This window comes from Haemorhous mexicanus, chromosome 22, assembly GCF_027477595.1.
Source record: "Haemorhous mexicanus isolate bHaeMex1 chromosome 22, bHaeMex1.pri, whole genome shotgun sequence".
In the NCBI taxonomy this organism is placed as follows: Eukaryota; Metazoa; Chordata; class Aves; order Passeriformes; family Fringillidae; genus Haemorhous; species Haemorhous mexicanus.
The window spans coordinates 9,401,181-9,424,398 of record NC_082362.1 but is presented as its reverse complement, the minus strand read 5'-3'; the positions used below and the strand labels follow the sequence as shown (position 1 = coordinate 9,424,398).

Sequence of the window (23,218 nt, the reverse complement as noted above, 5' to 3'; positions counted from 1 at the left end):
CACAGTCTGGAAAAAGGCAGCTTTTTGATGTAGATGGGCCCAGTACTCATCTGGTTTGGATTTTCAAGGTGTTCCAGAGTCATATTGGTAACTACAGGGGGTCTTCTGTGAGCAGCAATATGCTCTGACTTACTGCTGAGCCCTCAGAGCATTCCCAGATATCTGTTTTTGGAAAACTGAAGTCAGGTAGCTCCTGTCTATTAGACAGATGGGGAAATTGAGCCATAAGATGGACAGGTGACTTCCCTGGGCTGGGCAGAGAAGTATCAACAAGACTCAGACATAAAGCTGGAAAGTTGTTTTGCTCTGGTGTCCACAGCATTCAGAATGTGTTGGAAACATTTCCAATAAGGAAATCCTTATTGCATCTCCCCAAAAAAGATCATGTTGGTACTGTCATTCTCAGGTGATGCTCTCCCTTGTCCCACCTGATGGACTTTGGGCACAGATTTGGTTCTGACTTTTGGAAAAGATGGGATTATGCCCATGAAGGTCATTAGCATCTGCAGACCTGGCAGGGCTTCAGGGGCTCTGGGGACAAGGTGCCTCCAGCTCAGTGGCAACCCTCCAGTTTAAATATTTCACCAAAACACCTCCAAGGTCTCCCAGTTCCTCAGTAGCTTCCTAACAGTGTCCAACTAGATGAAAATTAGCCAGTGTCTTGGTTTGTGGAGCTGCAAAGGTCAAATGTCCTGGAGAAACAAGGTGTAAGATGCTAATTCTCCCCTGGAATGGGAAAGCAGTTCTGTGCTCAATTGAGCAGAAAATGCAGGTGGGCTTAAACATCTCCATTTTTTGCCTTCTGTTTTGAGTGCAATTAAATAAAATCTGCTGTGATCACAGGGAGGATAACCAGCTTCCAGTGCAATCCCAAATCTCATGCTAACACCAGTAATGAGGAAACAGCTTGGGAAGGCTGCACATGTCCTGGGCTGGTCCCTGCCCCGTCTGTCCCCAGTGTGGGACACACAGGAAGCTCGCCCTGAACTTCTGTTCTCACACTTCTCCTCTTGGAATCTTGTTTTCCACTTTTTGGAAATTTGTGAAACATATGCCTTGGAGGCTTCCCAATTTTTTTTCACAGCAAGAAGAGAATTGCTCTCTGCGCTGTAAAAACTCTCACGAAAGAGCTCACTTCTTTCTAAAGGACCTGCCTGGTGCAGCTCAGCAATTCCCATTTCTCATCACTTCACAGTGTATTTTATAGGGTATAAAAATGGTGTTATGATCCATGTTCCCAAACCTTGCCTCAGCTAGCAAGAACATCAATAAACATGGCTTGATAGACACCAGAGCTGCCCCGCTGCTCCCCCGGTGCTTTGAACGTGCCCTCCCAGACTTTTGGAATCTATTCTCCATGTAGGAAACTCCTCGTGCCTCTGTTGAGTTTTTCATGTATCAAAGGTAATAATTGTGCTTAGCAAAAGTGGCTTCTCCCAGGATACATTCCCAGTCTGGTCACTTAATGTGCTTAGAAATATTTCCTTTCCTTCATCATCGTTTTTTCTCATTCCTTGATTTAAATTAATCTGCAGATTGGGACGCCGGTGTTACCTAGATCTGGCAAAAGATTTTGCTTCATTTCTCCCCCTTCCCTTTTCCTTCTCTCTCTATAAAGTTATTATTGTTATTTCTTCAGTTCACAGCTGGGATGATGGGTTTGCACAGCTCCACTCTCTGTTCCAGGAAATTCTGTCTTTGTTCCGAGGCTGCCAGCGCAGAGGCTCCTTTCACCTTGATCTTTCAGCACAGCACTAAAACGTTTGGCAAGTTTCTTGTCATGTTTTTTGCTGCTGTCCAGGGCCTTTGAGAGATTCCCCTTGGACAACTTCCACCTCTGAGCTTGCCCACTGGAGGAAATACTTCCCCTAGAATTTACACAGCCACATCATCACGAGTGCTGCATCCCTCTCATATCTTCATTAGCTTCCTTCTCTCCTTGGATTTGCTCCTCTCTGGTTTGAAGTCAGTTTTTCCTGCTGGAGCTTTGAGCTGCTGGGAGGATGGTTGGAGCTGGAGCAGCACTGGATCCAATGGGCTCTCAGATCCTCCCCAAAGGAGGAGGTTTTGCAGCCTGCAGAATTCCCTCAGCAAAACATCCGTGGTTTCACTCATCATTTTAGTCTGGAAAAGGTATGGGATCAGCTTCTACCTGAATTATATCAGTCTCCCTAATAATCAGCTTTCTTTTCCACATTAAATTCCCCAGAAACTTGTGATTAGCCCCACTTCTGAGAGTTCAGCACAGCTTAATTCTACTGTAAAACTGTCAGCAGTGATTTTCTTGTTTAAAGACAGATTTTGGTTCTTGTACAGAACTACTTCTTGCTAAATTCCTTTTCAACCAAACACTCTTGTCATTTCTCAGCCATTAAAGACAATAAACTCCATCTTTGGATTTTTACATGCTGAACTTAGTTTATAATGATGGATACTTGTTTATAACACACTGAAGATTTTTGTTAGCTTTCTGGCATAAAAATTGGAATCTTCCCTTTTGATTCGTGGTTATTAGTAGCAGGTTTATCCTTTCAAATATGTACAAGCCATGATTTAAGTGGAATATTTCTTGTCCACAAGAATGGTAGGCTGCAGCTCTCAGAATCCATCTTGCCTTTGCAAGCAGCATCTTTATAATCATCAAACTGTCCTCATGGGTTGAAGATGATTTTGCAGCAGGATTTAGGTGTTGCAACCCAGAAAGTCCCAGTCCCAGTCCCAGTCCCAGTCTCAGTGCTGGTTTTTGATGCTTTGGTCCATGAGGAGAGACCTGGGGCTCCTCTCCCCTGTGTTTTGGGGCAGCTCCAGCTCCAGGTGTGGATGATCCCACAGTTCCCATCCTTAAATCAGTTGCTCTAAAGTGTTTTGAAGGTGCTGTGAAGCTGAATCAGGCACTCCTGGGGAAGTGGGAAGTGAGAAACACCCACTTGGACCATGCTAGGACAGAGCCACAGTGCCATGAAAACTTGAATGGTTCTTCCTAAATCCAGGAAGAAGTTGGGTCAGGCAGGGATTTGGGCTGTCATGGTTTGGACTTCCACTGAAATGTCTCCTTCTTCCCTCTGTCTGTACCAGGTGACTCCTGGTCCATCCCAATTGACATCAGAGGTTTTATTGCATCATAGATCAGAGCAAAGACATCCTTGCCATCAGTGCTCCAAAATGGGGGTTAGTGAAGGAAGAAAAACATTGACTATAAAAATCCAGTTCTTGTCTTTCCAACTTAGGGCACACTGTGATTCAACAATGTGAATTATCAGACTTCCCTCTTAACTGGGATTTATTTTGGGTTGATGCAGCCACTTCTGTCTTTTTTTCTGGTTTTGTGGGAAGAAAAGTAAGAAGGAGTAAGGAAAATTTCCCTTTTAATCTGTCCCCATTAGGGTGATGGCCTACAGGCACACCCTTCTAGTCACCTTTAGTGATTTCTCTAGCAGGAGGTCAGTGCCATTGTCAAGTGCAAAAATGCTGTTGTCACTCAAGGCAGTCAAAGACCTTGTGTGACTTTTTTTCAGGAGTTCTTGCTGGCTCCTGAGAGCTTTGCTGTGAGCCATGGCTGCCTGACTCCTCTCTGCACTTGGAGTTGCTGCAGCCAGCTGGAGCTGGGGAAGGCTGAGTCCCTCTGAGCTGAGGAGGAGAGGGAGATGAGTTCAATGACCAAAAGCCTCAGGCTGGGATGTGCCAGCTGTGATCATTTTTTCACTCCATCATCTCACCTTGCCACGTCGCTCTGCCTTATCCAGCCACCAGATGCCTGATGGATAACACAAGTGACAAGGGCAAAACCTCCTCCATGGATGCAGAGGAGAACTTCAGGGGCTGCTGGCTCCTGCCCAGCTGTGTCCTGCCTGGCTGCAGTGAAATCCCTGCCTTGCATGGGCTCTGGGAGGAGATCAGACCTTGGTGCTGTGAGCTCTCTGGCCACGCTCCAGCAGCACACTTAAGCACACACTTAACTTTCAGCATATATCCTCCCATTGAAGTCACTGGGGCTGTTTGCATGCTTAAAAGTAAGTATATGCTTAAGCTGGCTCATGACCAGAGGTTTCAGTGCTTTGTAGGTCCAGTCCTTGCTGGAGCTCAGATAATTTGCTCGTGCAACTTGGCACAGGCTTTTAATGAATTCAGAATCAGGCCAAAAAAATTTATCTTCCCTGCCTTGGAAGGATTACAAGGAAACAAGTTTAAGGTTTTGTTGAGGTTTTATTACTTTCTAAACATAAAATTTCATGTTTCTCTGTAGTCCTTAAAGAAACACATTTTTCTGGTGTTCTTGGGGGAATCTAGAGACTTGGAGTGAGCGACTTCCAAAATGCTCAGAGCTGATGGAGCAGTACCTGGGATGTGCTGCCTGGCCAGGGCAGGAGTGGCTCTGGAGGCCCCATCTGTGTTTTCACACCTTGTATGAAGATGTGGCATTGCACTGGGTTGTCCTCAGGCAGATTTCATTGTGGTCACCTTCAGGAGTTACTTAAACCTCAATGCTCCAGCTCTTCCCTGGTGTAAACAACAAAATTCTCTCGATCAGCCCTGAAAACTCAGTTTGCCTCAGTGCTTTAGGTGTATTCTGTAACCTCTTCTCCATCCCCTGGTCTTGGTAACTCAGTTAAGGAGTTGCTGAGTTTCCAAACCAATTCCTGAAGTTCCTGGTGCTGTGTCCTGGTGGCAGCTGCTCAGCTGCCCCAAACACAAACATTTCCATCACTCTGGTTTAACACCTGAATCCGTCTTGTGCCAGGTTTGAAATATGTTAAAATACTTGAGGGAAAGCTGTGATTCCAGCAGGCTCTGCTCATCCTGTTGGATATAACCCTAATAAATTGGAGGTAATTCAGATTTGCTCCAGAAGTGGCATCATTAGGAAGAAACTCTTTCCTGTGAGTGGGGGCAGGTCCTGGCACAGGGTGCCCAGAGCAGCTGTGGCTGCTCCTGGATCCCTGGAAGTGTCCCAGGCCAGGTTGGACAGGGCTTGGAACAACCTGGGGTAGTGGAAGGTGTCCCTGACAATGACAGGATGGAACAGGATGGTCTTGAAGGTCCTTTCCAACCCAAACCATTGTGGAATTCTGTACCTTGTGCTGCAGGAGCTGGGCACTGCCAGCCACGTGCTGGGTACAAAGCAGCAGGAAGAGTCACCCTGTGACCAATTCCGAAACACCCAGAGAGTGCCTGGTGTTTGCAAGTGAGATTTCTTTATCCATGTCCAGGCAGTGATTAGACAGTAGCTTGGAACCAGCGTGCACATTATCTCACAGTGAGGTAAGACAAATAAATTACAGCTTGGAAGCCCTGAGTGGGATCACTGATCCACCTTAGGAAAATATTTTGGTTTCTGTTTATAAGTCAGCTGGGTTGTGAAATGTTTCATCTGGGAAAGGTGATATGAGACCAGAGAAATATTTGCTCTTATAATGCAAAAAATTTTCCAGTTTCTCTCCTCAGGGGTTGTTAGTGATAGAAACCAAATTTCTTCTTCCCAGAGCCTCAGTGCTCAGCTCCTTCCCCACAGATGCTCTGCTCTGAGCTCTCTCCTGTCCTGGCTGACAAGAAACTGTCCATTTTCTCTCCCTGTTTGTGAACATCTCTCAGGCTGCAAGTCCCTTACAAAGAAGAAATGCCCCACAGCCCAGCAGAGCTCTGTGTCCCTGGCAGCCTGGGCGTGCTGTGGGGAGGATGCTGAGGATCCTGGGGCAGGCTTTGGGCACAGAGCCACACCCATCCCTGCTGTGCAGCTCCATCCAGCTGGGATTGGGATGGGGAAGCCTTCACCCCTCCTTTGCAGCAGGTTTCCAACAGGTATCCCCAACATTCAGCTGCAGATAAACTCTCCCCACGATGAACTTGGCCTTTCCCCACTCTCTGGTGCTATTACACAAGAAGGAGTCTCCTGTTACAGTTTGAGTGATATATTAGTACATAGCACAGTTCCAATGTTTTCTCAACGCTAAGATTTTTTTTTTAAATTCAAATGAAACAATCAGAATTAAATTCCTTGGCTCACACAGTCACCACTAAGGCTCAAGCAAGATGACAAATCCACGCTCGTGTCCCAGAGTGTAACATAAGATCTCAGTTATCCCAAAAACCCCGATGAGTTGTCAGATCTTTCCTTACTTGTGGGTAAATCTGAGCCTTTTCTAATCCATTTTGTGTCCTTTGTACATGTGTATATGGCTATGCATTTGCACATGCCACGAGATTGATAATAAGCAAGATAAATCTGTTTTCTTAAGGGAAGTAATATATTATTGCAGCCCCTGCAGTGGAATTGGCATATTCCTACCTCGTTAAGACAGGGTATGACTGCAAACCTCTTCCCAAGAGTTCAGAAATGACTTGGCAAATAAAGGAATAAGGATCATGATGTGGTGTCACAGAAATACCAGATGGATCCTTCCTGCATCTCACACAGCGTTTTCCCCACCGAAGGCAGCACAAAAGGCTTCAGCATCCTAAAATCACTGCTTTGATTCAGAGGAGAAGTCAAACAAAATAAAGGCTCGTCTAAAAAAGCCTCCACTGAGATTTAATGGAATTCATTCTGTGTTTAAATTTCCTAGGCATTGTTGAAAATCTCAGTAATCATCTTATTGTAAGTTTAGCTAAGTCGTAGATCTGCGGAGAGTGGGAAAATTTACTAGGAGGGAAAAAAAAGTTACTGGATTTTCTAATTTTAACCAGCACTGAGAATTATAAGTATGTGAATACCACAAGAAAACATTTCCAACCTTGCAAAAACTAAAAAGTGCTGAAGATCTTTAGTGAATCCTTTTTTAATGAAATTTCCAGACCTGGAGATTGAAAGAACATCAGGTGAAGTTTTTTTCTGCTGTGCACTTTCATACCTGGTAACACAGCCTTGTGCAGAGCCCTGAGTTCTTCAGGACACTCTGCCTTATGCCAGGATTAAATATAAAGAAATGTTAATCTCTAAGGGGGCTTGGGGCTGCTTGTAGCATTCCTGATTTTTTCCAGGCGTTCTGATCCTGTAGAGCATTAAAATATGCACAAATCTTGCTGTTCAAGGGGGAGGGGGAAAGTTTTTTCTTGGAAGTTATTTTATTACAAAGGGCAATTTTGTTTTCAAAATCATAATAGCATGCAGTTATACTGTAGATTCCATCTCTCTTTGCTTTTAGGCAGCTAAAGAGCATCCAGTATTGGAAAAATGTCCTCAGCTGATTGTTCTGTGCTCTGCACTCCCCAGGCTGTGGATGAGCTGCACCTTCTCTGTGGGTGCAACCTCTGGCAGCACCCACCTGTGCCCACCTGTGTCCCAGCCCCTTGTGCTGTTCTGCAAGGCAAGAGGACAGAGTCTTGTGCTTCTGGTACTGCAAAACACTGCAAAATTCTGCAAAATACTGCCAGATTCTGGTAGCACCACACAAATTTCCCTGGTGACACCGAGCGCGCGTCTTGTTGCGTTTTCTCGTTTGAAGCCCTGCTTTGGATGGCTGTCACATCCTGCCTCCAGTTTTTCACCCATCCTGTGTCCTTGCACTAACCTCCATGCCCTGGAGAAGCCAGGAGCTCAGCAAGGGCTGGAGGAGCCCTTGGCAGTGCTGGGGGGGCTTTGGGGGGCTCTGTTCTGCTTTGGGGGTCGCGGGGCTGTGGAGGCACCAGGGCCCCTGGTTTGGTGGCCAGGTGTGCTGGCAGCAGGAATCTGCAGTTGGATGGCATCTGACAGGCACTGGGAGCATTCAAGGCAAAGGCAGAGTTTAATAAATACACTTAATCATTTATGTTTTGACCTTAGCCCAGACTCGTAGTCAGACACCGAGAGCGGAGAGCTGGAAACGCGCTTTGTCAAGGCTGCTCTGGCAAAGCAGGGCAGCCCCGCTCTGAGGAAAGGCAGATCCTTCAGAAAGGAGACTAAAAGGTCAGGACTAATCCAAAAGGACAAGCAGTGTATGTCTGTGTGTATATTGGGTTTCACATATGAAATCCAGTCATGATAAATCTGATGGCTTTAGAAACATCTACTTTGATTAATGAAAACATAGTTCCCATAGACCATGGGTTTCATACTTCAAAGTTCCCCTGGATTTAGAACTTTAGGTTTTGCTTATTCATATAACATGCAGGAAACTATTTTTAAATGAATAAGGGAGTATAAAAAAAAATTTTTTTAAAGGCAAATGTTTCAACATCAGTGGTACAGATAGGCTGGATAATAAGGAGCAAAATTAACAAACAACAGACATTTTATTATGCATTTTATAATAATGTTTACATTCTTTTCTCTATATTTGTTTTTCCTTGAAAAGATTTATGTATTTATAAAAATATCTCGCTGCTCCAGCTCTGAAAATTGCAGCCTTGCTCACATTTGAAAGCCTTCAAGGACGGCTGTGATGGCTGGCTGTGCTCCTGAGCATCCCAAACCTCCCGAGCCCCTGGTTAACCCCTTGTGCAGGAGCATCAGGGGTATTGGGAGTTTGTTGGGATGTGGGGAGGAGGAGGAGAGTGGGATGGTCCCTAAGGACCTGCACCACAATCCTGAACATTGCCAGCACTGCCTGGGCCACTGTGCTGAGTTTGTGGCCCTGTGGGCAGTGGTTGGGCAACCTCCTCCCTGAGCATCCATCCCTGGAGCTGCTGGGCACGGGGCTCCCGAGGCCACTGGGCTCCTCCCAGCAGCTGCAGGTCTGCCCCAAACTCATCCAGAAATCCTGACAGAGGGATAAACAGCAGTTTTGTTTACAAGTCTGTGGTGCTGAGGAGGGATGAGCAACTTCTCAGCCTGGCTTAGCCAGAGTTCAGAGGCACTTGGAAGTGTTGGTTGCCTGTGGGAGCGGGTACCCTGGCTGAAGGCTCCATTAATTAAATGCACTCACAGGATACAGAGCTGGTGAGTAATGTCCTGTTTATAGCAGAACTGTGAGCAGTTCTGGAAAAAAAGAAACCCTGTGGGAGGGAGGATGACAGGGAGCAGAGTGACTCCAAAGGCTGTGGCTCCTGCCATGGTTTCCAAAGGCAATAATTAACACTCACACCTCGGTGTACCGGTGGTGTGCAGTGGGAGAGAGGGGTGGCAGCGTGTGAGCCATGCACAGGAGCAGCAGCACATGCCATGAGCACAGAGCCAGCAGATCCAGGGCAGGTCAGGGGGATGTTGCTTCTCCACACTCAAATAAAGAATTTGCCCGGATTGCCCTTCAAGTGCTCAGAGCGGCCGCTGTGTGCCATTCCCGCTGGAATCACAAAGTTATGGCACGGAAGGGAATTGGCAGAGCCGTAGGAAAGTTCAACCTTTCATGTTCAAAGGAGCTATGTGCAGTTGGACTCGCTGCTTTGGGCCAGGAGTTTCCATGGGCTGGCTCCTCGCACGCCCGGGGGGTTCCCGCTCCCGGCCGAGGCGTTGCCGTGGTCACCAGGAGCCCCTCCAGAGTCCTCTGCTCCTTCTGAAAAGGCCAGGGCAAGCAGGAGAGGGGATGGACAACCCTTCTGTCCCTCTTGGTTGCTCCTCAGGGTCTGACATCACGCAGGGTCAATGCATGCCATTGGGCAGGATGCATCTTTTATCAATTAAAACTGGCAGTCCTTTCCCCTCCTCTTCGCTCTGGTGGTTTTGCTCACACCTATGTTGCAATATGCAAGGTGAGGCTCCAAACTGTCAAGCTCTTTAATAGAACCATTACCAGATTTTTGGAGAACGTTCTCTTTTTGATTTACTGTTCCTTAGAAGACAGGAAATGGAGCTACTTGATTTCATATTTTAAACAAAGCCGTCCAGAGGTTTAATGAAAAAAATTTCCCCTGGCTTTTGAATTAAAGAGCTATGGTGAAAGATTTAGCTTAGCTATTTTGACTTAGAAAAATAACACACTAGAAGCATTAAAACATTTTGTAAAAATACTTTTTACTACTAGAGAGAAGAAGTTTCTCTGGTTTTCTTGCTTTTGGTTGGTGGGGCTGTGAAATGAAAGGACATTTCCAAGGTTTAGGGTGGGTTTTCTTTTCCTTTCTTCAGTAAAATTTATTTTGCTTTTATATTAAAAGCCTTGAAACAATTGCAATGCTAGAGACTAATCCTGTGTGTCTAAGCAAGGTAATTTGGTGTGAGTAATGACAGAAGCCTTTGCCATTAATAAAATGCAAGAAATGTTGAGCAGAAAGATGAAAACCTGATTCTGCTCCATCAGCAGCGGCAAGAGAAAAGGGTGGTGCTCCTTGAGAGGCAAATGTCTGTGGAGAGAAAGAAGTAGGAGATTGATTTCAGGCAGAAAATTAAAGTTTTATTAGGGAAATACCATATATGAAGCAGAATTAGCTCAGAGCATTTGGGCTGGAATTGCAGAACAAAGCACTGTTAACCTCTGTGGTCAATACAAGGGTCCTCCTGCTTGTTCTGTTTGGGTGGATTTGGGGTTCTGGGATGGTGCCTGGGTATCATACACAGGAGGCTGATGATCTTCATTCCCACCCAGTTTCACCTTCAGTAAATAGAGGAGAAGTGAGTGCTTGGCAGGCTTGAAAGCACCGTGCAATAGGATGAAATATTGACACAGTTTTGAGTCAATAAGATTTCTTTTCAGTGATTTAATGAGATTTCACAAGTAATTGCCAGAGTCACATCATGCCTGCTTTGCTCACCTTGAGTTGTTCCTAAATGAATTCCCCCTTTGAGGTGGAGCCTGTCCCCCCCCCAAAGCTGTGTCCAGGCTGGGGCACAGAGGGAACTCTGGGTTTCCACGTCAGGGGCTGACACTGGTGGCTGTCAGGAGGGTTCAGCAGGCTGTCAGCCTGCCTCCCCTCAGCCCTCAGTAATCCCTGGCATCTCCAGGAGCTTTCTCAGCCCCGTGGGTTCCGTGGTTCCCTTCTGGCTTTGGCCATTCTGAGAGCAGGACTCTCCAGCCAGGTTTGTTTGTAAACTCCTCGCTGGGCAGTGATGGGGAATTTGATACTTTATCAAGTGAGATACTGGGACTGAAAAGGGGAGAGAGAGGCAGCCAGAAGGAGAGATTACCATAGAATAAATAGCAGAGATAGGCTGAGCTGCTATCAGTGGAAGTTTAATGCCATTAGCCCGTGTGCTGTTGGGAATGGTGCATGCAGGGAATGATGTGGGCAAAGCACCCAAAGGCTCCTGGCAGCAACCAGGCACTGCCATGGCACGCTCTCCAGAGTCACTCTGCAAGGTGTAAAAATACCCAGAACCTAATTCTGCCTTGAAGAAACTATTTAATAATTTTATTCTGATACACATGCTGTCTGCTCATGCACTGGCAAGAGGAACAGGAAGGTGACAATAAATCTTGTTTTTCTTGAAACAGTTTTGTTTTACATCAGAGAGGGCCAGATCCAGAGATTTACAGGAGGAAGGAACCTGCCTGCTCAGGCAAGGTCCCCTTTTCTACCCCCACATTCTGAATAACCTCAGTCACACCCTGCATGTCCAGCTTTACCTGGAACCCATTTTATCAATGTCTGTATTGAAATTAGGGGGGATTTGGGGGTTCCACTGCAGCACAGAGCAGATGGTGGAGCAAGGACCTCCTCTGCCTGATGCAGGCAGAGTGATCACCCACAGGCTGCAGAGGTGGCTGCTGAATCCCAGCTGGATGTCTGGATATCAATGGTCTTGCCAGATGTGCACTGCTACCACGGAGAAGGAGTGAAAAGGGAGGAAAGATAAAGCTACAGCTTCCCCAGCCCTACATTTTTTTAACAAGCAAACTTTCAGTGCAGTTAATCCCTCGAACCTGCATTTGCATTAACACTTGCAGCCTCACACGTTGCTGCTAAGAAGTTTTGGCAGCTCCTGGCCCTGATTGCAGAGGTAACACTGCACTTGTCTCCTTTGCTCTCACTCAAGGATCTCAGGAGCCAGAGCCCAGCACTCCATGAAGTTTCTCCCTGTACACACAAGCAGGCATCTTGGCAGAGCTTCAAAAGCCATTTGCCTTATTATTCATTTGTCTGCTTATAGGAGCAGAAATGCTCCCATTTCTCACTTTTGGAATAAGGGCTGACACCAGGAAAGAGGAGATTTCTCATCTCTGGCACAGCCCTGCAAACCTGTGGGAGATCAGCATGTCCCTGCTGCTTCCCTGAGGTTTGGGAAGCAGGTTTAAAAGTCCTGATCACTCTCAGGGTACATGAACAGCTCTGTCAAAAACAACTGAAATCCGTGGGGTCTTGGAGAGGGGGTCTCAGGGCTGCATGAAACTGTAGAAGGATGACTTGGAGGAAAAAAGCTTTAAAAAAGCCCCAAATTTTACTTTTCCTCCTGCCTTTAGGAGAGCTGATACCATGAAAATGCTGCAGAGATTTAAACATCTTCGAAATTACCTTGCCTCCTCCCTGCATTTTCTCAAACAAGCTTCAAGAACCCTCACTTTAAAACCAATTACTAGACTGGAGCAACCTTATAAATCCAGAGAGCCATTAAAAGTGGAAATATTTGGTCATTCCTCGTCTGGGTTGAAACTGGGACTCATCCAGAGTTCAAGTGTGTGCATCACAGAGAGCCACAGTCCTGTTGTGTCGAGATCCCTCTCAGTGCTGATGATTTTGGTTTTCCAGTGCAGGGAATCCACTCCCCCATTTTGCAGAGATCCCTCTCAGTGCTGATGATTTTCCAGTGCCAGGAATCCACTCCCCCATTTTGCAGAGGTCCTTCTCAGTGCTGATGATTTTCCAGTGCCAGGAATCCACTCCCCCATTTTCTAGAGATCCCTCTCAGTGCTGATGATTTTCCAGTGCCAGGAATCCACTCCCCCATTTTCTAGAGATCCCTCTCAGTGCTTTTGGTTCCTAGTGCCAGGAATCCACTCCCCCATTTTGCAGAGATCCCTCTCAGTGCTGATGATTTTCCAATGTCAGGAATCCACTCCCCCATTTTCTAGAGTATCCTCTCAGTGCTGATGGTTTTGGTTTTCCAGTGCCAGGAATCCACTCCCCCATTTTCTAGAGGTCCCTCTCAGTGCTGATGATTTTCCAGTGCCAGGAATCCACTCCCCCATTTTCTAGAGGTCCCTCTCAGTGCTGATGATTTTCCAGTGCCAGGGATCCACTCCCCCATTTTCTAGAGATCCCTCTCAGTGCTTTTGGTTCCTAGTGCCAGGAGTCCATTCCCCCATTTTCTAGAGATCCCTCTCAGTGCTCATGGTTTTGGTTTTCCAGTGCCAGGAATCCACTCCCCCATTTTCTAGAGGTCCCTCCCAGTGCTGATGATTTTCCAGTGCCAGAAATTCACTCTCCCATTTTGCAGAGGTCCCTCTCAGTGCTGATGATTTTCCAGTGCCAGGAATCCACTCCCCCATTTTCTAGAGGTCCCTCCCAGTGCTGATGATTTTCCAGTGCCAGGAATCCATTCCCCCATTTTCTAGAGATCCCTCTCAGTGCTTTTGGTTCCTAGTGCCAGGAATCCACTCCCCCATTTTCTAGAGGTCCCTCTCAGTGCTGATGATTTTCCAGTGCCAGGAATCCACTCCACAGCCAGGCCAGGAGATAAATCAACACCGATGAAATTCAGGAGCCAGGAGTCACCAGTGCAGCCCATATAAATCCCTGAATGCCAGCCCAGGCTCTGCAGCCCGTGCCATTAGAGCTCAGAATTATCAGCCCCTCTTTGCTGATGGATGGATTCTCTGGCTGGCCGAGTGTTTACCATGGTTATCAGCCCGTGCTCGGGGCGTTATCAGAGGAAGGGCCGCCTGCCGCGGGGCTTGGTCTCTCACCCTTTCTATTACCACCTGTCAGTGGCAGGGGGTGTGCTGTGAGGCTGTACAGTCACAGACTACAAGTGTAGATAGTTTCTGACGGCTGATCAAAGGGGAAAACCAAAGGGCTGATAACAAGGACGTGTTTCATGTACTTTTAACTCTGAGAAACATTGGCATTTGCATTTTTTCCCCTCGGTAGGCTGGCAGAAACCAGGCACAATAAACGCTGCATATTCAGTTACCTAATAGTGGAGTAAATGGTATGTGCTTGAAGGAACAAAGCATAACTGTAATCTTGTTCCAAGTGGGAATGATTTAAGTAAGCCTTCGCAGAAGACTTGCTGTATAATAAAGGAGAATAATTTTAATTTGTACTTTGAAGTGATCCTGGATTCAGAATCTAATCTTTGCATTCGGCAGAACATCATACCCTGCTGTGAATGAGGTAATAACTGCGAGTCAAGGAATTATTTGAAGGATCTTTTGTAGGTACGTGCACTCCCTCACAAGAGCCAGTCTTCAGTAGGGGCTGCTGGTGAAAAAACCTCTGCTAGAGCACGTTTGAGCTAAAACTTCCCAGAGAAAACCCACAGATATCCCAGACTGAGGGAAGGGATCCGTTTGTTCCTTATTCAGACACAAGGCAGCTCTGCTTCTTCTCTGTTTCAGATCAAGAAAGGGAATTCAGGTAAAATTTCTGCCCATTAGCAAAGACAAAATGACTCTTTCATTGTCCAGGATGAGGAGGGGGAAGAAGCATCTCAGCAGCATCCCAGTGGAAGATTAATCAACTTCAAAAATAATTCCTAGTTGTCTGACATAAAAATACACGCATGCCATTCACATTTATGTTATTGTGCTGCTTTCCTGACTCTCACCTGTCTGTATTTTAATTTCACCTTTTTGATTACAGCTGCTTGGTTGAAGTTGGTTCATACTTAGGGTTCTACAGTGCTGTGCTGTAACACCAACCTTTAACTCATGTGCTAAAATCAGCTTTTCAGGCACCCAAAATGCAGCACACAGGGGAGGAGGTTCGTGCCAGGGTGTCTGTTACGGATGGATAATGAGATGATTGGCTCTCACAATTAAAATATAACTATTGTGTGAATATTAAGAAAAGCTTTAGTGATGTATAGTTATGTTATTGTAATTTAGATGTCCTCTGTTCTCCCCATGGTTCCCTTTCCCCCCTGTATTGTTGCCATCAGACAGCCTGGGCTGTCTAGGCCAGGTAAGAAGAAGCTGCACAGGTGTCCCTTACCTGGGGCAGTGGGGAATGGAAAAGCTTGGGGATGTTCAGGGGGTGAGCATGGCAACACCTGACCTGCAATCCAGTTACAGGAAAGCAGTCTGCACTGATAAATGGCAAAGAAGAGCTGGCTGACAGACCTTGGGAGGGGCCAGGGCTGGCTGATGCAACCCCAGGGGTATAAAAGATGGACCATCCATCTTGAAGATGAACCAGCCACGTGGTATCCACGAGGGCAGTTCCCAGCGCTGCGAACTTTCCCTTACGTCATCCTTGTGTTGTATTTCTGTCAAGGTCTAATAAACCTTCTGGGATTTTCCAAGCGAGCTGTCCCACACGTGTCCCCTGTGTGTGTCACAGGTGCCTTCGACCGGAGCGTGACGCTGCTGGAGGTGTGTGGGAGCTGGCCCGAGAGCTTCGGTCTGCGCCACATGTCCTCCGTGGAGCCCGGCGAGGAGGGGCTGCGCGAGCGCCTGGCCGACGCCATGTGCGAGTCCCCCAGCAGGGACATGGTGGGCTCAGGAACAGGTACAAAGAAGAGGTGTGATCAGAGATCACGTACATCTCACCCAATGGTGATTTTGATTTAATTTTTTTTTTTTTTTTAAAGTTTCGCTTTTTCCTCTCTACGCTCTTCTCTCTCTCTCTCTCTCTCTCTCTCTGTCTCTGTCTCTCTCTCTGTCTCTCCCTCTCTCTCTATTTGTGGGGATCTCAGGAGTCATTTCTGAAAGGAAGTTAGTGGTAGATCACATAAACACACTCTGAGATATTGGCACATGAAGCTTCCTTATCATCTAGCTGGGACAAGGGCTCTCCTGCATCCCCTCCTGTGCAGATTGCTGCCCTGCTCCAAACAATGCCATCATCAGACATATCCTCATTCTGTGTCCTGAATAGAGCCACTGTGAAGCGCTGGTTCTGTAATCCAAATTAATCCATCTTCATCAGTGTCCATTATATTGATAAATTGTATCATCTGTTTAAGTAAATGGAATGGCACATCAGAGATTAGGCTGTCAGGAGGGGCCCCGTGGTAGGAGATGCTCAGGAATTAAAGCACAGTCACTGTGGGTTTATTGTCTCCATTCATTTCGACTTGTTCCAAAAAACACCTCCAGTAAAAACACCTCAGAGTGATGCTGGCCCCTAACATCAGCTGCCAACTCGCTTGTCACTCTCCTGGCAGCTTGCCTGGGAAGGCAAAAGAGGAGAAACCAGCAGGAAGGTGTGGGAATGCCCACCTATGGGTCTTCCAGGAAGAGCAGGAGCTGTCTCTTCCTTTTGCTCTTGCCTCATGTGTCACTGAGGATCTTGTGCTGCTCTGAGATCTCCCTACTCCTCAAGAAGTCTCTCCCATCAGGGCTCATCCTGACTTGGCTCACTGTGGAGCAGGTGCCAAACTGCAGCAGCTTCCCACAGCCTGGAGGAGGAGGACGTGAGGAGCAGGATTTTAGCCCTTGTCTGTAGGTGCAGGCAGCAGTAAGCAGGCTGAGCAGTGCAGAAACCCCTTCATAACCCAGCTGGTCACCTTCCCAGCTGTCCTTCCTCTGCTTTCCATCTTGAGAGAGACGAAATCAAAGGACGAGTTAGACTTGGAATTAACAGAAAGGCTTGGTTGAACACTCAGGGTGAGTCTGCTGCAGCTCTGGTGCAAATCCTCACCAGCTTTTTGCCTTGGCCAGGACACTTCAGGAGTCCATGACTGCAGAGCTCCACCAGTGCACTGAGGATAGAGATGCCTCACATTGCTGGTGGGGACTTCAGTCAGCTCATGTCTGTAAGGGGCTGGGAAGGTGGAAAAAGCAGGCTATGAAAATAGAGAAGGGCACATATTTCATCACTCAGTGACCCAGGCTGTGATCAGTGTGAACTTTGGGAGGGTATCCACTGCTGATAATGGGTCAGCACCCCTCGGGCTGTGTGTGGAAGGGGAAAGGTGAGGGGAATACCTCCTCTGAAAGCTGAAGCCTTCCAGATGTGCCAGGTTAGGGTGACTGACCGGCCTGGAGACTTGACAGTGCATTATATTGTAAACCAAGAACTTTGTCAGAGACAGGGCTCTGTATTTTCCTAACATTTTCACCAAATCCAGCTGATGGCACCCAGTGCCAACTTCTTTGGCATAAGATGAGGCTCTCAGTCCTGCAGGTGTAAAGACAGAAAGGAGCTGTTTATAGAGATGCCATCACTGAGTTAATATTCATCCAGAGAGATTTCTTCCAGCCCTTGCTCCAGCCCCATAAATCTCCCTAATGAGTGTAAGATAGATGCCATCTCAGAGCAGCGATTTTACACAGCAATAATGAGTAACATGAGCACTGACCCAGCTCACCCCATCCCAGCACCCTCCTCTCCCTGTCATTAACACTCTGTGCTGCCCTGCCTGTCCTGGGATTCTCTCCACCACTAACACACTTCATTCTCAGGATTTGGGCATGTGGTGACTCAGAGCAGCAGAGAAAACCTGGTGATAAGAGGGTGAACTCCTGTGCCCTTTCCACTTCCATCCCCTAACAGCTCTTGAGCTGTTCCTCTTTAGCAGACAGACAGAAAAAGTTCTCTCCTGCTCAGATGTACCTGGAGAGCTGCATTCACTGAGGGAGAGGGCTGGAGCTGGCTGCCAGCACCATTCCTCAGCCTGGGGAGCACAGGGAAGGGCTCTCATCTGTCTGCTGCTTAATAAATGGGCAGAGATAAGTGTGGAGCTGCATTACCCTCACTTCAAAAAAAAAAGGTGTCTTTGTTGGCTCATAACAAGTAGGAGAGTTTTCACTTCCCCCAAACCACTTATATCGTAACCAAGCTTGGCTGAAGTGAATTATCTTTGCAAAAACTCAGTTTTCCTCCTTGGGTTCTCTGCTGCCCACTCAGCACAGTGAAATGACAGCAAAGAGTTCAGCAGAAAAGGACACTGGAGGTTTGTTTGTTGGTAGTTGATTGCTGTCTTGCTGCTTCTTTCAAAACCAGTGTTTATATTTCTGCATTGGACTCAAAATTGTGGAATTTATAATCCTTTTGTTAATTCTAAAATAATTTATTCATGCCTTTATGTTTTGCATGCTTTAACCCCTGATGGTGCTCCGTGCATTCTCTTCAGCCCTTAAATAGATTTTGCAGAAATTTAACAAAACTTGCAAAATCTGACTCAACCTTCAGCACAAATTAATGAACATTTCTAGCTGGGAATGTGAAGATTTGTGCATGTGCAGTGCTGGGGTGCAATGTGTGGACAAAAACTGGGCAGTAGGGTGGACAGTGAGACTTTGTCAAGTGCTGGACTGGCCCTGACATGCACTTAATGGCAGGAGATAAATAGATTCTTTTAATGCCTTAACTGTTAGGGCATAGCTGCCACAGAGGTTTCTGTGGAAATCAGGGCTGATAGGCTGCAGGGGTGTGCAGGAAGTGTGTGCTCCTGGGGCACACACACTCTGGGCACCTGGCATGCCCAGAATCTTTGTTGGGTACCTTTGCATTGCAGCACTAACCTGGCTCTGGCCACTGCAGGGACAGAAATACCCAAAGGTTGTCACAGCACAAACATCCAGCTGGAGGATGCTGAAAACATCAGGAATCATCTGGCATTTGCAGGAAGGGGGGATTGGATGGGGCTGTTCCACCTCTGACTCTGTGCCAAGGGCTGTCGGACAGAGGGTGGGAGAAGAACCAGGGCTGGAAACAACCCCCAAAAATCTCCTTTCCTTGTGACCTAAATGATAACTCCAGTTGTCCAGCTAGCTGGCTTGATTGGGAAACCAGCTTTTCCCCTTGTTATCCAATTATTCAGATGACCCATGTCTATCTGAAGTGGAGTCTGCTGTACATAAGCTGTCAGCCCAGATACACATTTAATTCCAAGGAAGGCATAAATTGGCAAAGATGCAAAAAGATGTTTTTGCTGTTCCAGTTTCTGTCAAACTCTCACTGAAAAGAAAAAATTATGCAAGTCTAGACACAAATGTTAGTGGTCAGTGCCCTCTTTTGCTTGCAAAGCTTTGTTTTCAAGCAGCTACAATATTTACATTTGCAGTGCAGTTCTTAAGTGTGTGCTGGAGCTTCATATTGCATTCCCCCCCCCAAAAAAAAACCAGCCTAGGACTGTGATTTATGAAACTCTGCTTCCAGAAGACAAATATCTCTGATTCTACTCAAACTGGGCAGGAAGAAGTTATCAGCTCAGGCTAGAAATCTTTCCCTCCAAAAATACTACAATTAATAAATCCTCTGCTTCACCTACTCCTTCAGCAAGTACATTTTTTAAGCTTTCCAGTGTATTTTGATCACTTCTAAGCTTAATATTTGAAACCAGCCTGTAGTAGGGGAGCAGCAGGATGGTTTTTGAGATGTACCTTTCTTCCAAAACTCCTGCCAGCCTCCAAGTCAGCCCTCACCCACAGGGGGCTGGTGGCACAGTGAGGAGCACCTCTGGCCCTCAGAGGAAACTGCCTGGATTCCTTCCAAATTTCATCAACAGACTCACAATGCGCTGAAGGAAGCTCATATGTTGAAGCAAACTCTTTAACCTGATTAATGGGATGTAAGTAAGTGGAGCTAATTAGGTGTGCTGCTAGGGAATGGCCTGTGGGAAACCCAGGACTGGGGCTCTGGGCACTTTGGGTCCTGGTCCCCAGCCAAAACCCAAAGGCTGAGCCTACCTCGGGTCTGGACACCTTTGAGCTTTGCAGAGGGATGGTTTTGGAACCTTCCTGTGAGATTTGGGGGCTGGAAAAGAGAAGTCACACGTTTCCTGGAGTGCCTGGCTGAGGTGGGAAGCAAAGGGAGGAGAGCAAGGTGGTTCCTGTTCAAGGACCATCCTTCCTGGGGTTTTCTCCAAAAAAGAAAATATTTGTGCTCACAAGCTTTGTATTCAAAGATCAGCAGCCACCTGGACATGGATGTACCTGTGCATTTAGTTTCAGGAACAGGATTAGCCCTTTAGAGAGGTAGAGCTTTCAGTGGTACCTTCCCCTCCCTCTCTCCTTCCCTCCCTCCCTTCTTTCCTTCCTTCCTTCCTCTTTAATTTTTCTAAGACAATTTCCCTCTTCTCACTCCTCAGCTGTGTTTTATCCTAACTCAGACATGGGCTGTAGGTACACAGAGCAAATGATTTTCCCTCTGAAGAGCATTTCTGCCAGGAGATTTCTGCATAGGTTCAGTGCAAAACCAGCTTGGGCAGCAAACCCACTGCTGGATCAAATAACATCCATGCTAAAAGCAGCCTTTGAACTTTCAGAATATTCATCCCAGGGTCAGAGATTAAGTTACCCCCTCCAATAAGTCTGGGAGCTCAGTGCAGTTCTTCCCTCAAAGGTTTATTTGGATGGGCCTGGTTGAAAAGAAAGGAAAATTCAGGCTCTTTAGGAGCCCCCATTTTGGAAGTGCTGGATGAGAGGAGCATTGGCCTTGCACATATTTGGGATTTCAGGCACTTCAGTGTGGGGTTTTTGCTCTCTCTGTCCAAGGGTGTCCCTGAGCAGCCCCATCCCACAGCCCTGGGCAGGTCCAACAAGGGCATTTTTAATTTCCCAGTCATTTCCCATGTCTCCAAATCCAATCTTGCCACCAGCCCTGGGAGGTTTTGCTGGAATTTCTTCCAGGCCATACATTATTTGAGGGGGAGGGGGTGTGAATGCTGATACATGAATATTTCTGATGAGAGTTCAGGTTCATTGCTGTTTGTAGAAAAATTCTAAAGGGAGCACTGATGCCACGAGACACCTCTGACTTTCTGCCATTTGATAACAATCTTGATCAACTGCATTTGCTTATTATCAACTGTGGTGTGGGGAGATTCCTTTTCTTTTTCTTCTTATTAAATCAAGGCCTTTTTATTTAAGCAATATTTTATTTTTGATACAGACACAGCCGGTGAAGTAGCAGTAAAAAACATCACCACAAAGAGGCACATGGCTTTGAAATGTTTTGGTATGTAACATAACTGTGTTGTTATCAGGTCTGAACTTTTGCACAAAGAGTATTTTCCCTTGTTCTAAAAGCAAACCCTCTCTCAGCTTTCCAAGGGCCACGTACCTAACGTGGCCATAGGGGGACAAACCAAAAAATATCAAAGTGTCTCAAGTCATTTCACAAATAACATTGTTCTGTTGCTCTCCTTAAATGAACAAGAGTTTCTTTGATTTTTTTTTTTTTTTTAAGTCAAATTTAGGATTCTGCTGTTCAGAGCAGAGAGGTCACAAGGCCCTAATGTATTTAGCATTGACTGCCCTCTCTTGTAGTGCGTCTATTAGTCAGTAATTTGATTTGTACCTATTCATTTGCAGTCCCTGCAGGAGCTCTGAGCTGGCCCCAAGTATAATTGGTGCTGTCTCTATTTTTACATCATTAGATTAGCCCCGACTCCTGGCCACTTGTTGTCTGCGCTTGTCTGTCCATTTATACAACCTAATGTAACACAAAATTCATTACTGATCACATTACTTTCAACTCTGAAGCCAGCTTTGTGATAAACATTTTGTTAACCCTTCCCTGCCAGCACACAGACCTGGGGGATAAATGCACTTTCCCCTCTGCAGGAAAAATCAATATCATAATAAAACAAAGTGCAGTCACATTCCTGGATTTGTCATTCCTCCCAGAGAAAGAGATGGGGAGGAACATATGGGAGATGACTAAATGGTGTCTGCATCCAGGCATCTCACTCTGCTCGATATGAAATGAGCTCAGCACTGTCCTTTCCACTGGAACATAAAGAAGTGACACGAGATAGGGCCAGCACTCCATTTAAAACTTAATTTCTTACTCATTGTTCTGCAAGTGTTTCAGCTCTTCTGGTCAGGCTGTAATCAGGTTATGACATTATTGGAACTGGACATTTTTCTTCCAGTGCTTTGTCTCAAAAGCAGTGAGCAGAGACACAGTTCCCTTTTTTCCTTGGAGATTTGCTGCAACGTTGGGTTTTTTTGCTTTGCTTGGGGTTGTGGTTTTTCCTCCTAATGAACTGCAGCACTCCAGAATTTCACAGGAAAATTCAAAGCTCTGTCCTGTCTGGCTTGGCTTTGCTCACATTTAATTGTCTGCTGAGTCCCTCCTAAAGCATGGAGCTTTTTGCATCCTTGAGGCTTCTGCTGGTGATTCCAGGGGCAGCAAGAGGAGAGCCATGGTAGGTGTTCCACCAGGGCTGAGCATCCTCCCAGCTCTGCTGGCAGCATCCTGCCCACCAGGTGATTCCTGCTCCCCAGATATGTTTGAGTGCATGCAAAAGCTGTTGGGTTTTTAACAGGTTTTCTAAATTCATTTTCTGTTTGCACAGCTTGGCTTGGAAATCTGTTCTTTTGGGTTTTCTAAATATTTAGAAACATTTCTCAGTGTTTATGAAATCTTCCCTTTAAAAGTCTGAGGCCTGAAGCCTGCCCCACACCGAGCGGTCCCACACTGGGAAGGGGGCAGGAGACAACGGGATTTTTCTGTCTGTAATTCCTGTAATTACCTTGTCATCCCTTTTAGGAGTCTTTCTATGGTGTTTTTGTGTAGGATATGACTTATGGCAAGCATATCTCCCTCAGTAAGTATAAGAGCCCTCGGGTCCCAGCATTTGAACCAGGACTGGTATTTTTACAGCTGTTTTGTGAGCCAAAACCTCTTGCAGCTGCTGAGGTGGTGGCAGAATAAAGACAAGACAGTTCCTGTGCCTCCTCCCAAGCCCAGCAGCCCCAGAGAGCCGTTGAGTTTTTGCTGATTTTTGGGATGTGCAGCACAGGCCATCAGAGAGCTCTCATAAACTATGCATTGCCCTCTCCAGGGGAGAGGGGAGAGCAGGCTGTGGAATGGAAACCCATTTGTGCAATAAATTGTTAAGCAGTCAAACTGTTAAATGAACACTTATTAGAGAGGTAGGGTGAAGTATGAGTCACCAAACAGCAAAATAGACATTAACACAGCAAACCCTCTGCAGTAAATGGGAAGTCAAGAGCCAAGGCAATGCAAAGGTTGCAGTGTGAGCCAACCCTGTGGCCCTGCAGCTTCCAGTCCTCTCAGCCCCTCTGCCAGCACAGGATCTGCTCCTGGTGCTTCTCCCTTTGGATGCTGGATCATTCCCTGTCCCTGGGCTGTGGCCTGCAGCTGTGCCCTCACCTCCCACCACCCCTGCCCCCTTCTCTAACAGGATATCACACACAGAGTCACCTGGTTTTCCCAATAATCCTGCCTTGTTCTCCGTGCTGGAGTCTGAGAGCATCAGGACTTTGCTGGGCAGTGATGGTGTTGGATGTTTGGTGTTCACAGCACAAAGAGAGGGCCAGGGAAAATGAGGAACAAAGCCAAAGGGATTTTGGCTGGG

General features: G+C 46.6%; 1 protein-coding gene across 6 annotated transcripts in view; it reads left to right on the top strand.

Moving 5' to 3' along the window:
* Positions 1-23,218, top strand: part of BCAS3 (BCAS3 microtubule associated cell migration factor) — a 298,303-nt gene that overhangs the window by 261,973 nt on the left and 13,112 nt on the right. The window contains exons 23-24 of one of the 6 annotated variants that reach the window (XR_009489142.1): positions 15,283-15,463; positions 20,782-20,847. Coding sequence is in view for 5 of the 6 variants with exons in the window: in XM_059865709.1 (XP_059721692.1) it covers positions 15,283-15,450; positions 20,782-20,847 (234 nt within the window). In the remaining variant the exon portion in view is untranslated. Of the gene's footprint in view, positions 1-15,282; positions 15,498-20,781; positions 20,848-23,218 lie in introns of all 6 variants that reach the window. The other 5 variants (XM_059865709.1, XM_059865713.1, XM_059865710.1 and 2 more) reach the window with 5 other exon arrangements.